The sequence below is a fragment of the Saccoglossus kowalevskii genome, chromosome 17, assembly GCF_978046115.1.
Source record: "Saccoglossus kowalevskii chromosome 17, keSacKowa6.1, whole genome shotgun sequence".
NCBI lineage: Eukaryota > Metazoa > Hemichordata > Enteropneusta > Harrimaniidae > Saccoglossus > Saccoglossus kowalevskii.
Window position 1 is genome coordinate 13,315,028 of NC_140657.1, and position 19,594 is coordinate 13,334,621.

Sequence of the window (19,594 nt, forward strand, 5' to 3'; positions counted from 1 at the left end):
TTTTATTAATGACGTATCACTGATAGAATAATGGTACTACTTTTATAAATGTCCACCAAAACATTGCCATGGTCACGCGATGTTTGTACATTCTGGCTGTTTTCAAAGTGAGAAGCACAAACTAATTTGCAGTAGGACTAGTTAGCCAATGATAATATGTGTTTTTTTTTGTTCTATTTCCTCGCTTGGTAATCGGCAGAACGATGATCTTGAAGAATCAAGTAACACCTTATACCACGATAACATTATTTTTATTTGTAAATTATAACTATTTCACAAAAAGATCATTATGAGCTATCGATAAAATATTCTAAAATTGTAAGAAGTAAGAAGAAATCAACATGAGAGCCCTCTAATAACAAATACACGCCAGGATTACGCGTAATAAAAGTCTTGTGGCTGAGATACTTTCGGTGTTCTAGCCGCAAGGTACTCGGGGAAGCCCAATCATCAACTACACTTAAAACAACAATCTTATTTTTACACAAATATTTACAAGTTTATTTTAGCAGTAACATGTATTTTTCTCAAGGTATACATGTCTTCAAGGCGGCTATCACAGATATCGTACCATGCTGCATCATAACTTGGAAGTCAGTAGTAGACGACCAAATCATATTCCCTGTGTTCAATGAAATGGCAAGCTTTGTCATCCAATCCATGCAGCGTACACAGTGAACACTTTTCATTATTCATGAATTGTTGGGGCAATTAGTGTTTTCGCTAATGGTGACATGTGAAGTATTCCGTACAATAATGAAGTCCACGAACATGCCATGCTATTACCGCCCTAGATTTAACGGGCAGGCAGAAGCGACACCTGAATCTACGACTGCTGTTCAAATAGTCTTGAAAGTCTCTTCCTTTGATACCATCTTGGATCATTGCGACAGTTTTATTATAGCTAATCGCAATCATGTTCATCGTGTGTCGAGAGCAAATGTTTTTGAAGTGTTAAAGATATATCCTAACACAGGGTCGCCACTGGGGGCATCCTATATTCAGTTCGGACGTGGACCGACAATTATCAAATATGGCAGCCCCAACTACCCCTGTCATTGACTTCACTGCGTATGGTTTGCAGAGAGAGTCCCCGGACGAAGAATGTTTCCGGAAACTGGTAGATGAAGTACATTATGCATTGAAGACAATCGGTTTTCTTTATTTGACAAACCATGGTATTCCACAAACACTGGTGAGTATAGATCGAATGCACGCGCCATTATCAAACACATCATCCGCCATTTTAGCCGTCAGTATAAAATCTAAATAAATATGGCCAGAATGTATTCGTTACGTTTTCGATGTGTATTGATTTGCAATATAATTCATCTGGACTTTGAATGTGAAATTCGGCGACTAAATAGCACCCTGTGACGCTGGAAACCTAATCACGTCCGAATTTATGAAACTGTTGGTTGATGTTCTGTTCTGTTCTCAATTTGTTACATTACACAACATATTTTTTTAGATATTTTAGACATTTGTGGATATAACAAGAAATAATTAGAAACGGTAATATTTGTCACAGATCCGAGGATTGGCTAAGCACGCGGGAGCACACAATGAATGGTGATGACAAAGTGCATACAGTTAACTAAGCTATTTTATTCTCTAGACCTCATCAACAGATATTCATACTCAGAAATTAACATGAAACTTGTGCACAAGAACTTATCACTAATAAATCACGTTAATCAACAAATCAACGACTTCAATCTATTATCCATTTATGCGAAATACAACAATATGCTTAATACACAGTTACGTAAAACCAAGTTGAGCCATACAAGGCCTTCGGGTCAGGGAATTAAGGCAAAGCAAAACTTTGATAAAGTTTACAGTATTAGTGTTCTATTGTAGTCCTGCAGTGTTCTGTTACGCTCCTCAAATCTTGGCATCGACGATACTTCAGCTACCATCCACATCAAGTCAATAGAGCTTCTAACACTGCCTGTGCCACCAGTAACCGATCCGGGTAGATACAATAGAAACCATTCACCACCAGTTGCCAATATTAACGTATGTCCACACGACCACGATACACCATTTCACGATTACCAAGCCAAGGTTGATATGCCGTCACTCCCCCTGTTCCACTCAGCAAAGGACAGAACCACTGAAACCAACAACTCGCCCTGTCTGTACACAGGTATAAACGTACCGCTGGTTGACTATTAGTCTGGTTCTGTAGCATGAGCAAGGTGACGAAGAGCCTGAAATGCCCTTACAAACTGCTGCAAGGCAGAGCTGAATACAGTGCTCACACTTTGACGGCTCGTGGTGTACTGACTTGCCACGTCCACCACACAACTCACATGAATTTACATAACAAAGCCACCTGCAAGACGCATGCAACCTTACATTCCCATTCATACGCAAATACCCACGTCATACGCTGTACAAAGCAAATGCAACACTTGGCTTGGTTAAGCTCGACCAAGGGTCGGGCCAATTTTATTTATAGATTTAGCTCGCATTTACATAGCAGAAAACTAGGCTGATTTTCCTACAACATTGACTCCCCTCTCTAGAAATGTATCTACTCATGATACACTTTCCACAGGGAAATCAGAGCCTCACAAATGTACCTATTCAACTCTACTGAGATAGTCGGCCCCAACATTCTCAGAACCTTTAATACCTTCAATACGAAACCTGTTGGACTGCAATGCCAAAGCCCAACGCATCACCCTTGCATTTACCATTTTGGCCCTCTGCATGTATATAAGAGATTGGTGGTCTGTCTGAAGAGTAAACATACGGCCATACAAATATCTCTCACTGTATACTTTAAGGCATGTGCTATGGGATAGGGTCTCTGTCTGATTGGCTCACATGTATTCAACTTTATCTCATGTTCATATAGTGATGTCCTCCCTGGCAAATCTGTGAGTACTTCGCTGTACTGGGCAAGTAGCCGCCTCACTGCAACACCTTGCTCCAAAGTAAGGCTGTCACTCACCTTCACATCATTAGCAGTCTGCGTTTGCTGTAAGACTGGCACTGTCAACAAGTCGCCATGTGGTTGTACAGCCTCGTGCCCTTGTTCCGGGTCTGGTTCTGAGTCAAGGAGTGCTGAGGACGCCGTCACCTCCACATCATCCTTCTCCTTGGGGGCCACTGAGCCAACTACACCCTCTGCTTTCCTGCAAACATACAACTTTAGTAAATTTGAATGGAATGTTTTTACTTTACCACCCATGTCAATCTGATAATCCACATTACCGAGCTTTGCCACCACCGGAAATGGGCCCTTCCACTGCAGCAACAGCTTGTTACTATCAGTGGGAAGTAGTAGCAGAACATAATCACCCACCTTAAACTGACGTGGTTTACTCTTTCTATTGTAAAACTTCTCTTGTCTCATCTGTGCCTTCTTTAGGTTCTCATGTGCGAGTTCACACGTCTTTTCCAATCTTTCCCTCAGATCGATAACATACTGGTAGGTGGTCCTTACCTCTGTCTCTTCTACCTCGCCAGTCCACAGCTCTTTAAGTATGGATATTGGACCTCTAACACTCCTCCCATATATCAGATCAAATGGTGAAAACCCAAGACTAGCTTGTGGCACCTCACGATATGCAAATAAAAGTGGTGCTAGGTAGCGATCCCAATCTTTGGGTCTCTCGGAACTCATTCTCTTCAACATTTGCTTCAGTGTGCCATTGAAACGCTCCACCAGTCCGTTACAGGCAGGATGGTAGGGTGTTGTAGTCAACTGTTTTATTGAAAGTAATCTGCTCACCTCCTGCATGATACCCGATGTAAATTGGGAGCCTTGGTCACTCAAGATCTCCCTCGGTACACCAACCCTACAAAAAACATCCACCAGTGCCTCTGCTACTGTAGTAGTCTCAATATTCTTCATTGCCACTGCCTCCGGATATCTTGTAGCATAATCTACGACGGTGAGTATGTACCTATTACCCTTGTCAGTTATCGGGAAGATGGGTCCCACAATATCTACTGCCACTCTCCTGAATGGGATGTCAATACATGGCATGCGTCCCAAGGGTACCCTTACTACTCTACCCTTTGGACTTGTTCGCTGACAAATATCACACGACTGGACATAACGCTTCACATCAGACTGAACACCAGGCCAGAAGAAACTAGTGAGTACCTTATCCACAGTTCTTTGAACTCCTTGGTGTCCTCCTAATAGTGACTCATGGGCTATCTTCATAACCATAGGACGAAGCCTGCAGGGAACTACAACTTGGTGAATGCAGTCACTGCTCCCAACCTTTGGAGACTGGAATTCCCTGTACAACACATTCTTGAGAACAATGAACTTGGACTTGCGGCCGTTTCTGTCTATCCTCTCATGCCCCTGATCTGCCAAATACCTACATCTCTTAAGGGTTTCATCATCTCCTTGTTCTTCTCTAAGCTTCTGTGGTGTAATGACCTCAGCGAAGTCATCTGGTACCTTCAATGGTTTGGTCAGCCTACCTTCTGCCCTTTTCTGTGCTCGTGTCTGCATTGAAGATGTGACCTTAACTTTCCTCGCACACTCAGTGTCCATACCCTCTTCAGTCCACTTGGGGTCAGGGTCTTCAGGTCCTCTACTTCCTTCAATATTCCCCAACACTAGGTCGTATACTGGCTTCTCCATACATAGGGCATCTACAGTACCAACATAGAATGGTGTGTTAATGTATATTGTGGCTACTGGAGCCCTTCTAATTGTTCCATCTATCAGAACACATGATTGATGCTCGCCTGTAAGTTGGCTGTCAAATACCAAATCCCTGCGGACAACCACACCACTACACCCACTGTCCCTAAGAACCAACACCTTTGTCTTACCAACAAACCCACTTAGCACTGGCATAGCTCCTGTGGTGTGCTTATGAGATGACATACTTGTGGCTGGCGACTGCAGAGGGCCTGATACTCTACCACTTGCCAGCCCTTTGGCAGGCTGTTTGCTCCGTTTCATCGGTTTACCCTTAGCAGTCCCCTTGACCGTGTCCCCTGTCTTTAGTGGCACATGTCTGAAACCATTACCCTGTGGTGCAGATTGGTTGAACTTACTTGAAACCATGCTGGATGCCTTCAGACTAGCAGGCGCTCTGTGGTTACAATCCTTAGCCATGTGGCCTTTGCGATGACAAACATAACAGGTCAAATCTTTAATAAGCTGGCTCTTCCTAGTTCCAGCTGCTGAACTCGATTGCGATGGTGGAGTAGGAGTCTCTGGCTTACCTACTGCAGCTTGTGGTGCCTTTCCACCACTCCACGACTGCTTTTGTGTGGAACGCCCAAATGAGGAACCTCTCGCCTCAACGAACTGCTCTGACAACCTTGCCATCTCAGTCAGTGTCTTAGGGGATCGCTCCTTCACAAAAATAGCCAGGTCTTGACCACAACTGTTCAAAAACTGTTCCTGCAAGAGAAGGTTCTTTAGACTATCAAAATCTTTGTCAATCTCTGATAGATCAACCCACCGAGTAAACAAATTCTCTATTCTGGCTGCAAACTGAATTGCTGATTCAACACGGTCTGGTTTAGCCATTCGAAATCTGGTACGAAACCCTTCCTCTGTTAGGTTGTATTGTTTGAACAACGCCGTTTTTACTACTTCATAATCATTTATCTCTGTAACTGCTAGACGACAGTAAACATCAGGAGCTTTACCTGTGAGCAATGTGCTCAAGTTAGTAGCCCAATCTACCTTCTTCCATCTGACTGACACAGCATATCTTTCAAATCGCTGTATATATGAATCCAAATCATCCTTACTATCCTGAAACATGGGGAGTTTGGGGGCCTTTACATTATAGGCTGGCCTATGCTTGCGCTCATCCTCATCACTCTCACTGCCACTTTCATCACTCTCACCTTTCCTCAACACATCACTTTTTACCCGTAGCTCCATCAACATTCTTTCCTCTTTCTTTATCTCCAGCTCACGCGTCCTCAATTCTAACAACTCCGCTCGTTCACCTCTAGCATCTCTCTCCCTCTCTCTAGCAAACTCAAGCAAATTCGCCCCTGTCAGTCCTGTCTCTCTTCCAAAGTCTAGCCACTTCTCCATATTAGGCGCCGGATTCAGCCTGCAAATCTAAACTGAAATACGATGGGAGCATCTACCAAACCAGATCGCCCACGCCTGTGTACATAAAGACAGCACTGTCCCTTGCCGAGTGGATAGCCAGGAGAACGGATATCTGAAATAAGCTAAGCTAAGATAAAACCAGACAATATATTAGTAAATGAAAAATTACAAAATTACCTGTGCAGCGAAAGGAAAAATTATAAGCACCGTGAGACAACGCCAATCAGTGCGGGTCACCCGTTAAGATGCACGTGCTCGATTTTTTTTTGTATAAACCAATCCTGGCACGCTCGCCAAAATGTCACAGATCCGAGGATTGGCTAAGCACGCGGGAGCACACAATGAATGGTGATGACAAAGTGCATACAGTTAACTAAGCTATTTTATTCTCTAGACCTCATCAACAGATATTCATACTCAGAAATTAACATGAAACTTGTGCACAAGAACTTATCACTAATAAATCACGTTAATCAACAAATCAACGACTTCAATCTATTATCCATTTATGCGAAATACAACAATATGCTTAATACACAGTTACGTAAAACCAAGTTGAGCCATACAAGGCCTTCGGGTCAGGGAATTAAGGCAAAGCAACACTTTGATAAAGTTTACAGTATTAGTGTTCTATTGTAGTCCTGCAGTGTTCTGTTACGCTCCTCAAATCTTGGCATCGACGATACTTCAGCTACCATCCACATCAAGTCAATAGAGCTTCTAACACTGCCTGTGCCACCAGTAACCGATCCGGGTAGATACAATAGAAACCATTCACCACCAGTTGCCAATATTAACGTATGTCCACACGACCACGATACACCATTTCACGATTACCAAGCCAAGGTTGATATGCCGTCACTCCCCCTGTTCCACTCAGCAAAGGACAGAACCACTGAAACCAACAACTCGCCCTGTCTGTACACAGGTATAAACGTACCGCTGGTTGACTATTAGTCTGGTTCTGTAGCATGAGCAAGGTGACGAAGAGCCTGAAATGCCCTTACAAACTGCTGCAAGGCAGAGCTGAATACAGTGCTCACACTTTGACGGCTCGTGGTGTACTGACTTGCCACGTCCACCACACAACTCACATGAATTTACATAACAAAGCCACCTGCAAGACGCATGCAACCTTACATTCCCATTCATACGCAAATACCCACGTCATACGCTGTACAAAGCAAATGCAACACTTGGCTTGGTTAAGCTCGACCAAGGGTCGGGCCAATTTTATTTATAGATTTAGCTCGCATTTACATAGCAGAAAACTAGGCTGATTTTCCTACAACAATATTAATGTTATTTCAACACTAAACTTTCAAAAAACAGACCGAGGTTAAACAGAGAAAAGCGAATTACTATTTAGATAACAAAGAGGAATTTTTATTGTATAAAAATAGTCCCAACCAGTCACTAAACAAAAGTAAATCTAAATAGTCTTAATGTTTATTTATAAATGTAATCTCCATTGCTTATATGTACGGTGAACCGTGAGAAACACGTAGGCGCACTAGGTACTACGGTAACATTGAAGCATAGTTGATAAATATATGTATTTCCGATCGCGTGGCTTTCCAAGGTAAGTGGCTTGCAGATATAACTGATGACGTATTACCTTGATGCAAAATAAGTGGTTTGTGATAACCGACATTAGAGGCGAGGGTGGGGTAGGTTTACATTCTAATCCCTGAGATTTGAGTATTTATGTTGCAATACCACGTACCATTCCACAATTCCCATGCCATTTGATGCCAAGACATGCCATTCCACTATGCGCAATGCCATTTAATGCAACAACATGCCATTCCACTATGCGCCATGCCATTTAATGCAACGACATGCCATTCCACTATGCGCAATGCCGAGCTTGTGAAATAGACCATCCTTCACAAATACGACACGCTTGTTTATCTTATGGATTCTGCGATAAGGACACCCAGGTTAGCCAAATTCGCCAATACATCGTCCAGGCTTTGCGCGATATTGATGTCCGTAAAATTGCCACTTGTTACGATGCCTTTCAATGCATTCACCCAGAACTGGTCGGAAAATATTCTAGACGGTATAATCGTGTGCTATTCCAACGTTATAAATCGACCCCTGAATTGTGCTTACCCTCCTGTAAAATCATGTTATCAACACGCGAAATGGATTCCCAACTTGTTGACATCATACAGCAGCATACATAGAATAAACATGTTGTTCATACTTTAGCAGTTATTCTCTATGGTACAGTGAAATGTAGGAAAATTGGGGAGTTTTCAACCTAGTTTTGCTATCATTTTCAATCATTTTTTTTAAATGTCATGTATAACCATTTTTATTTACTCAGTGTGAATACTTTACTGCGTTTAAAAATGTATACTGCATGTATTTCAACCTTCTTTTTATAAAAATGTCATTTTTTTAATTCTCATTATTACTCCTAAGAATATCATTCTTATATTACTTATAATAATATCATTCTTATATTACTCAGTGTGAATACTTAAGTGTTTGAAAAATGTATTCTATTTCAATTTATGATTAATTACTTCAAAAAACAACAAAACACAAAAAAAAATAAACAAAAGATATATTTAATGTAACTTATCTTACTATTTTTTGTCATCTAATATCATTCTTATATAACTCAGTGTGAATACTTAACAGCGTTTGAAAATGTATACCATTTCAATTTATGATTAATTACTTCAAAAAACAAAACACAAAAACAAATAAAAAATATATATGTAATGTAACTGATCTTACTAGTTTTTTTGTCAAAAATGTATACCCTATGTATTTCAACCATTTTTAAAATGTCATGTTTTTTAATGTTAATATTCTTCTTGTGTAATAAACAACGTTAGTTTTCAAAATGACGTGTATTTATTTGTGTGTGTGTGTGTGAGCGCCCTCTGTCGTTCGTTCAGAAACTCTTTCCTGACGTCAATGGTTGTGAACGCCTGACGTCATAACATCCCACGATGACGCCATATCGGTATGGGATGATGACGTCATCGCTATGACGTCATCCCACGAACACCGCCCTCATAATTTATTCACATATCCCCATTGTGACGTCATATTTGGATGGGATGACGTCATCCCATCCCAATATGACGTCACCGTTATGACGTCAACCCATGAACAGCGCCCTCATGTTCGTACCTATAGTGTCGCCTAAACTACTTACGTTTCTTCCGTCCAACTTAATCAGCGGTTATTTAAAAGTATACGTTATAAACATTGAACGGAAATCTGCGGTTTTTCAGAAATTACCGTTGATTTACGTTGGACTGAATGGACGACAAACGTAGCATTTCCGGCTGACGGTTACGCGACGGATATGCCACCCTGTTACGTTCAGACGCTGGTACTCGACTCGTATAACAAATCAAACGCCCGAATGCAATCAGTGTGCAAGATAGAACGGTAGTATATTGTCAATGGCCTATTCAAATGTCACATAACTACACCACACCTCAAACAAAAATGCTAACAGTAACATACAACCAATATAGACTTCCGTTTAAAAACGGCAAAAAGAACAAACAGTCAAAATTAACAATACTTATCAAATCAAAGAGTTCGTTCTGTGCTGGCCTGTCACTCCGTCGTCTTCGAACTTTTGTCACAACTCTCAGGTGGTGTCAATCTTCATTCTTTCATCTCCATCGAAGCATACCAAGTTTCAGCTCACACGTGGACTTCTTGCAGCTTCTTCCAACACGTCACCGGAACGAAAACACAAGCCAGACCGGACAGCTAACAATGTTCAAGAGCAAACCCCATTTCCTAATAAACTGATAAACCAGTCAGTGATACTGGTAAAAATTATAGTGCTATCAGTTTACCGTCTATTTGGATTCTTTTTGCTATCAGTTTACCGTCTAATTGCCGTCCTCTCCTCAACGTAAAACAAAAGGCTTTTTTATAGCCAAAGCAGACTCCCTAACTCAGTACAAATAATTATGCAAAATAGGGATAAATTGACAAAAGAACACAACATAAAGCGACCGAGGACAATATGACGTTTCAATAAAACCCCAACTAGAAATTACACAAATAATAAATACATAAAATAAACTCAAACGTAACACACCCACATAGTCCGACGGTTACGCTGCAGTTTTACTGCATAACCGCCATGTAACAGTTGTGTAACCGTACCGGAAACACGCGAGTTCATGCCGTGAATGGTTTAACCTTTGAAACAGATCCCTGGTAATTACATGATCACGCCAATGGATGCAGCCATTAGCTGTTCGCATTGTTTACTCTGCCACTTATTTTTCAGTATAAAAAAAACATTTGGTCTGCAGATGTACTCTATGGAAGACAGTGGTCAATGTTTTTTTATATGACTTTTTGCACAAAAAAACACACAAACAAATCATGAAAACCTTATACACATGGTGCAGACTTTACCTTTCAGCTTAACACCGGGTCAAAATAAATCACAGCGTTTCTTACCTTTAAAACAGTACTTCCTGGATAGCTGCAGTGTATGTTCACTGAGACAGTGGAGTTTTTATATATCTACTGGCTCGTATCTGAAACAGGAAGTATTTGAAGCGCTCGACTTATGAAAGGGGTCTATGAATTATTGCCTGAGGTTTCCGTTTTTTCTATTTGCAAACGGATTAAATGTCAAGACTCCCGTGCTGTCAGCACTCAAGTGAGATTCACTGGAAATTACATGCAATAATATGAATGCATTAACATTTTCTCTTTTTTTCGCTAATGAATAACCACTATTACAGAAGATGCTCACTCCTGGACAACTGCCCACATCACACTGCAGAATTACCCAGCACACTAACCTACTTTGCACCCCAAAAGCAGTCATCACTCCAGCATACAATAGTTAAAATCCATAAACCCACCTGTAAGTGCATACAACTAACTTCCAATACGCACTCGCATACCAACAAACTGCTAGTTAGACCATGATCTGATTCATGTACACCTGTACATTAGTTGCCGAGCAACCACTCGGCACCATAAGTAGATTATGTGATATGCGTTTATTAAATTCTATTTATTTTACAGTAACATAACCTACATACACACATTACTAGTCAATATAAAAAATAACACCAAATTCGTGACAAATTTGTCGCATCACTCTTTCCTTCCAAAAAAAGTGTGTTACAGAGACACTTTTTCCTTTAGTTTTCAGCAAAATAACTTTTGCTTAGAAAGTCAGCTCTCAATGATCTGCACCCATAAATGATTCAATCCTGTATCTAAACGGCTGTAGAGCGCATTACTTCAGCATTTGTCATATTAGTATGTTATATATACACAAGTGATTTATGATCTGTTTGTAACACAAATTCATCCCCAAACAAGTATACAACGAAATTCTGCACACCCTGCATTCTGCTTCGAACAATTGAGTAGCTATAAGATGGGGAACAAAATTAATTTGCTTTTTAGGGACCCTATTGGTTCAGTATCACAAACTGTAATGCTGTTCAAGCGTCAAAAGCCAATGCAGAAATTAACAAAACCATCCTTTTTCTTCACCAGAACATTTAGGGGGAAAGTATGGAGAGTTTGATAGTTCTATTATCCCCATAGCGCTCCATCTTAGACAGAGCTTCTTCACTGTATCTTTCATAGCATAGGGTTTAGGTTAAGGTTCCGCTTACTGGCTCATCAGTTGCGATCCTTATCTCGTGCTCTCCAAAATTGGTCTTTCCTGGAACATTGGTCAGAACACCAGAGTATTTCCCCAATAATTCCTTCACCTCAATCTTTTGTTCCTCGTTCAAATTGTTCACTACTACATCCTGTATAGATTGAGTTGGCTGTATGGCGAGATGAACACTCCTCAAAGGTATCATTATTAGGATTACCAAAACTGGACTCAACTTCCGGTTTAAAATAGAGCTTTAGCAAGTTAGCATGAAATGTCGTCGTCTTGCCAGAAAGATTAATCTTGTAATTAGTATCATTTAATCGCCCCAATACTAGGATTATGTGATATGCGTTAATTCAATTATAATACTTTTATAGTACTTTAAACTATATACACAAATTAACAATAAATATAAAAAATAACACCAAAATAGTGACAAATTTGTCACACTTATACACAGATGTCAAACAATAAAATGTTGCAAGGTGACTAATTACGTTGTGGAAAGTTGTTCAACACTGCACTGCTGTTCCAGTGTATTTCTACAACTATTTTGATATGATAACTCCCGTTCTTCCACGACACATTCACGCTTTATATACATGTTCATCTACACATCCTGGGAATGAAACCTCAAAAGTCGCCCGTATTTTTTTTATTGTTATCTACAGAGCCTGCGTGACTTGTACACATAGAACGTAAATCATTGTAAAGGTTCATGAATACATAAACTGGCTTACGTGACTTCTGTACTCATTAAATGGTAGCAATATGGCAGCACAGACAATTCCCGTTATTGACTTCTCGGCATATAATCTAAATAGAAATACACCTGATGCCGAGACATACCAGAAGCTTATTGATGACGTACATCATGGTTTCATTACCGCTGGATGTGTTTATTTCATTAATCACGGCATTCCAAAACTTGCGGTGAGTGGAAATACTTTGTAATAGGAAGGTTGATTTTGCCAGTGTATGACATTGTTTTGGCTACTGGAGTTGCAGTTCGACCCAAATGTACACACAGTACGTAGTTCATTGCAGATTAGTTCAGCTTATTTCATCCAAACGATCAGCTGAGGTAATGCCTCGGTGTCCCCTTTCTTGCCAAATCTTACAAACTCCCGTAGCCGTTGCCATGATCACATAATTACCGGCGATGTGTCTCAAATGTTAAAGTACTGCCACTGTTGAAAACAACTTGTAAATGAAGTATTTAAAAAAATCCTGTATGTAGTATATGTTTATAATGTCTACTACGAACATACAAGTTGTTATAATACAAATTTCAATGTAATAACACGACAATAGCGTATAAAAAACGTGTAATTTACTAAGCACAACTTTCGCTCAGTGACGGTGTGCTTGGGCCACATGCGGGGTCACATGTCTTTACGTTTGGGGTGAATAGCTCTAACATCAACCGACTTAGCCGACGTCGCTTACACTGTAGAAATACCAGGTTCGACCGCAAAGGAATATGCTAACTCATTCCCATTCGAAATAATCAGAGATATTCCCATCTCACGTGATTCTAATAAACGCTCTAAAAATATGAAAGGTACATTACAAGAGATGAAAGGCCATTCTACAAATTATCAAACAAGGTTATACAAAGGTACATAAGGTTAAATATACAATATGTTATATATTAAGTGCACAGTGCGTATGGTGGCAATCTGCTTCGCTGGGATTGCCCTTAACATCGCTGTTCTGTGTGTCACTGTGCGGGTGATTTCCAGTGTATTCAAGCTGAGTCGAACGAGCTATGTCAGAGGTGTCAAACGGCATCAAAGGAGTCAAAGCAAGTGTCGTTAAGCTCACGCTACAGCTTTCTAAGTCACTCAAAAGGAAATGCTCATGGTTGGTGGGAATTGTACAGCCCTTGGCACAATGAACTTGAGCATTTTAGACTTTTGTTTGCGTTCAATCAATTCTTTTTATTTTATTTTCAGACAGACGATAGTGCGTTTGTGAATTTGTAATGCACTTAGTACGAACATGCAACAATAGAAATGTTGTATCAAATTATGTTGTAAGTGTGTGTTACTGTTTTCAGTAATATAACACAAAAAGTCAAATGACAGCTAAAGGCTGTCGCCCCAGCACGGACCAGAACTACGGTATTTTAGGGCAAGTTTATTTGTATAATATTTCTCAGTTTAATTCATAATTATATAGCTAAGACATCACTGAAACAATTTATTATATCCGTAAAATACGTGCCTATCGACGACAACAAACTCCCGGAACTCCTTGTGCGATATGTGTTAGATCGGTGTAGAGAAGACGCCAGACTGCAGAGTCGATGAGCTGAGCTGAGGTTCTCTTTGTGAATGTGGCAGCCCATGTGATATTGGTGATGCAATAACAAGATTTTAAAAGTTCTTAGATCAAAAGAAAAGCAAGCAATGTTTTATATCGATTGATTGAATACTTCCTGAAAGAGAGACGATTTTTAAGATATATTGCTACATTATATTACCCAGTAAAATTGTATTCGTGTTTTGGAGGTATTCATTCCAATGTCTGAATGTTACGTTGACCCGAACATGGATATCAATCAGCGTTGTGACTACTGTAGTTGAACAGTTTACAGGCAGATTATTTGTGTAAGGCAAATCAAAACATACATTGTATGATAGTTATGTTGACCTCGTCAATTCGTCAGAGTGTATTGTTCTCATAGTCTACTGATCATATTTGATGTATATGATACAGATAAAAAGTATATCGTCGTAAATGCCATGTCATAAACGCTCTGAACATACAGTCAAACAGTCACTTGAATCAATGTGTACTTTCACTTATATAAATTAGAAACATTCTATATCCTTCTAGATTGACAACGCATTTCAGCAGTCGGCAAATTTCTTCACTTTACCAACTGAGACGAAGGTGAAATACTCGAGACCCGATAATAGTAACCATGGTTATGTTGCAATTGGCAGTGAATGGTAAGTACCTTTATTATTGTTGGTGATATGACGTATTGGAGCACACGTTACAAAACAAACTCAGATAGGTGGGATTCGAGTTCACAATGCAATATTGTATCACAATAAACAGAACGCTTTCCTGTACCGCCTATTACCAAATCCCCGGTCTTTGTAATCGTTTACCAGAAATAGATATTTGCATTGAATACATAAGTCTTTTTCTGCGACTCTTGGAATTTAATTGTTTTTAAATATTGTATGAAGAATTTAGTGCAATCTAAGACTTTATTTTTCAAAGTATCTTCAAATGTATGATTCTATAGTGTTATTGACCTTGTGTCTTATTTGTATGATTAAACGATGTTGATGAATAATTTTAGAAATAGCCATACTAATAATTGTTTATAATAATATTACAAGTTCATATATACCCACGTGAATAACTCCCAAAATTTAATTTAATTGGAGCTCAAAAGAATGTTAAATTTAATATACATAAGCGTCTATGCTATATGCAGTCTTTCCGCTAACAGACCTGGAGACTATAAGGAATCATTCAATTATATACCTTTGAAGGGAGAGGCAAATACAAAGGTAAGACGATAAATCTTTTATTCTGATTCATTGTGATTTCAGAAAGGAAGTTATTCGGTATCAACAAGTATTCAGTCCTGAGGAAGCAATATTTTTGATTTTTTAAGTGAATACCATTAATTTCATCAAATATATGTACAATAACTTCAATTGGCCATAATTATTGCACATATATCCTAGATTTTGGCAGATTCTAATAATTTGAACAATATTTGTATGTACTGTAGATATTCCCGAATGAAGAGGTACCAAAGTTCTCCCAAGCATTGACAACTCTGTACCAGGAATGCATACAGTTAATCAACCGCATATTAGAGGTCGTGGGGCGGGGTTTACCAATAGAGGTGAGTGTGACAAAATATTGGGTTCTTAACTATGGATTGTCATTAAAAATTGACAAGGATAACGTGTCTATAATGAATGCGTGTGTTTGGTTTCACGAAAGTAAAATCAGCCAAACAAATTAAAGAATGGGAAAAAATAATCAACAAGTTAAATACTGCTGTGTATATTACTAATTGTCCAATATATTATTTTATCTTATTTTCTATCAACGTATACTATAGTTACGTATTACACAATTGAGTGGCCCCTCAAGCATGTGAACACCCATAGTTTTGCCTGATAACGAATGTACCTTCATCTGCCAATCATTTATCTTATAGAGACCGTTCTCAAAAATTACCTTATTTTTGTAGGATCCTCTTTTGTTCGTAAAAGCTCATGAAGGGCTTAACAGTGAAGCCAATATGTCAACATTGAGAACTGTATGGTATCCGCCAATCCAAGACGATGACCTCAAAACCGATCAGATACGATGTGGTGAACATGTAGATTATGGTTCAATTACTCTGGTATTCCAAGATGACAAAGGAGGGTTACAGGTAATTTAAATGTGAAAAAAATAATCATGTTTATCACCAAACAATTGTTGTGATGTGATCAGCTTTATTTGCTATTGCGTAATTCATTACCTTCGAGTCAGCCTTCGTTGTTCTGCATGGAGCACTATGTATACGTGATCACAATACTGTCCATAGGCCTGTTTCTTTGGTTCTGATTATTATACTTTCAAGGCCTTCTAGCAGCACTTTCTTGAGGTCAAGGACTTCCGACATTAAATCATCAACTAGTTAAACACCGGTGTTTCGCCTAACACAACATTTTGTAGACAACACATCTTTTAGTGATTCTTCTTAAACAGACAGATTTGTTTATTGATCACGTGGTTCGGCGGCTAATTTTTGGATTTGACCATTTACTGGCACGTATCAGTTACTTCACTAACACAATCTACCTTGGCTATTCCGATTCGATTCTGCATGTAATTTGCGTAATTGGTATTTAAGAGCAATGACTGATGTATACTAATGGCTAATATATTATCACATTATCATATACGGTCGTTTGACTTTCATTATAATCCATAATTGCAATATCTCAAGCATTGTAGCATTTTTTCCAAATGCCACAAGTATTGAAAGCATTGTACAAGAGATGTGGCTAATATAATAAATTTCTCTTCTTCTTTTTCAATACACGTAACTGTAAACTCCCAGACACTATAAAGAATGAGCTATTGCAACAAGTCTTATAATGAAGACATTGACAAAATATTTGACTAACATATATAAGATAACCATAGATCTTCGTGTGACTTTATTATTTAGGTTCTTTTCATTAACCTCTCTGCTCATTTCTTTGTGGTGATTAGTTTTCTATTTTTATTGTGAATCTTTTTGTCATTTGGTAAACAAGGATATTTTTTACTTTTGTGTGTATATTGAGCATTAGTAACGTATGTTAATTTACAGTCAGCTTTGTATAATATATAGAGACTGCAAATTATCATATGGTCGAAATTGCTCCGATTTGGAGGGTAAATAATGAAAAAGACTCCCATATTTTGAGTATTTTTTTAGAGTTTTAGATATTTAGATACAGGCATGCTTCCCAGATTTATAGTACAGTAGAGAAGTGGGCGTGTCCCCCTAGAAACCATGCCAAAGCAACCAATAATTAATCAGCATAGTTTGGTAAACATGAGTATTGATTAAAAATATATATTTCCCTGCATCTACGGAATGAATTGTTATACGAGGCGCGTATTCGGTGTTATTTGAGTTATTTTGAATTTGAATATACCAAAGTATTATTGCCGCTACATTAGCAATACTCATCACTTATGGCTCGGATTGATACAAACCTCTTTCTGACATCAAGCTAGGATCCAATATCGCGTTATTATATACACATATTAGAACTCGTGATCATGACAGCCAATAGATTTTGTGCATTTGCATGACCGTCGCAAATTAGAGCGAATTGCAAATGAACGCATCGAATGTATCTTACGTGCTACCGCTAAATGATATTCAATATAGTGTTCGCGTAGTTTAGTATGACAGTTTCGTCAATGTTCCTCGAGTCTACAAATGCGCATTTCGATCAGACAGATAGTCAACTGATTGCACACTTGACATGTAACTTTTCTGGAGTGTTATGCAAGAACATTTGAACAACTATGAGTATTTGTCCTAGAAATGGATTAGACTTTATTATTATTTTTCTAGATGGCGTGTGAAGATGGTAGCTTTATTGACGTCAAACCAGAAAAAGGGGGTGTTTTTGTGAATCTGGGATATTTAATGGAGAGATGGACTTCTGACACACTGAAAGCAAGGGTAAGTAACAGCATTAACGCCATTTGTGACATATTCTCATCTTTATTGATAAAGAATGGCTTAACGGTAAGTTTTGGGTTGAGTTTTCAATAAACGTCCGAGGCCGGTAGAAAATAGACTCCAAGCAGGCCGCTAACTACCAATAGCGTCCAAGTGTGCAAACATTGTTGACAACAAACAACTAGTGAATGGATGATGTATGGAACAAAAAGTACTTTTCTGATAAACAAAAAGTAGTATTACACGTGTAAGCCTCTACATAAAACTTGTGTACGTTTCCCTGAATATTCAAAATCATTAGTGTGTACGTATTATTTACGTAGACGCTAGTTGTGTAGTTGTGTAATAATATGGTTAAAATATAGATCACAGTTGTAAAGACATGTTTATCCCATCTTTGCCTCGATGCAATGATAGATGTTTGTATTTTATCTTTACAGGTACACAGAGTTGTAAACCCCGAATCCAGTGAAATAAAAAAACAAGCTCGCCAGTCACTTATCTGTTTTGTTAACCCAGATAAGGCATGTATCATCAAGTGTGTGGACAGGAGCAACAAGTATCCTCCAATCACCAGCATGGATTTCCTCAACATGAAATTCGGTGAAGTCTATCAAAATTTTCAGACCGATTAAGAAGAATTCATGCAATCTATATTATACATATGTCTATAGCGGCCTCTAGCACTGGGAAATCATCGTTATTCAGAATTCTGAATTTGTTGCATATTTAAGTAGGGCTTTACCATCCATTGTAACATTTAGTGTTCCAATTTCCTTGCTCAGTATATTTGGTAAAATTTTTACTTCGATACTAAATAGACGGCTGTATTTTGGGTAGAAGCACTTGGTAAGATCGACGAAGCACAGGTGGGATTCAGGAAGGGTTACTCAACGTTTGATAACATTTTTATTATGCAGTCAATTATTCAAAAGTACATTACCAGAAAATGGGGAAAATTGTATTGTTCGTTCGTCATTTTTCGTAGGCTTTTGACACTGTTTATAGACAAAGGTTGTGATATATTCTGTTAAAGGAGAGAATAAACGGGAAAATGTTTAAAATATTGTCCAGCATATATTCAAACGTGAAATCGTGTGTCCACACCCCAAATCGAAAGACCGAATATTTTGACTGTCTGTAGGCGTTCGGCAAGGCTGCATGCTAAGCCCTTTTTTATTTTCCCTTTTCATAAACTGTTCTTTGAATTGCATCAACGCAATGATCATAGCATTCATCTATCTCCGACCCTGTCGAACTTTTCTGCCTATTATTTGCAGATGATGTAACAATGTTTTCAGATACGGTGATCGGGTTGCAAAGATCTCTTAAAATATTAAATAGTTACTGTGTCAGGTGGAAAATGAAAGTGAATTGGGAAAAACATAAATGTTGGTTTTTAAAGCTGGTGGTCACTTGTCTAAGAATGAAAAAAAGTTGAAGAAATCGAGGCAGTTTCCTACTATAAATATCTTGGGGTTGTATTTTCTTGTCGACTTATATGGTCGACAGCAACAAAGGTTTTAGCACAACAAGCCAAAAAGTCCATGTTTGCCATTATGAAAATAAGTGACAAACAGGTCCCCTTAATTATGGTGTATTATTTAAACTTTTCGACTCCAGGATTTTGCCAATTTTAACATATGGTGCTGAAATTTGGGGGTGTCGACAG

General features: G+C 38.8%; 1 protein-coding gene across 1 annotated transcript; it reads left to right on the forward strand.

Annotated features, from left to right (window-relative positions):
- Positions 1 to 1,017: 1,017 nt before the first annotated feature.
- On the forward strand, positions 1,018 to 18,986 carry LOC146732660 (uncharacterized). The gene is made up of 7 exons (XM_085491882.1): positions 1,018 to 1,195; positions 14,547 to 14,662; positions 15,163 to 15,238; positions 15,466 to 15,582; positions 15,937 to 16,122; positions 17,812 to 17,922; positions 18,363 to 18,986. Exons 1-7 carry the CDS (start codon positions 1,034 to 1,036, stop codon positions 18,555 to 18,557), a joined length of 963 nt encoding a protein of 320 aa, XP_085348008.1. The 5' UTR covers positions 1,018 to 1,033; the 3' UTR covers positions 18,558 to 18,986.
- The last annotated feature ends 608 nt before the right edge of the window (positions 18,987 to 19,594 follow it).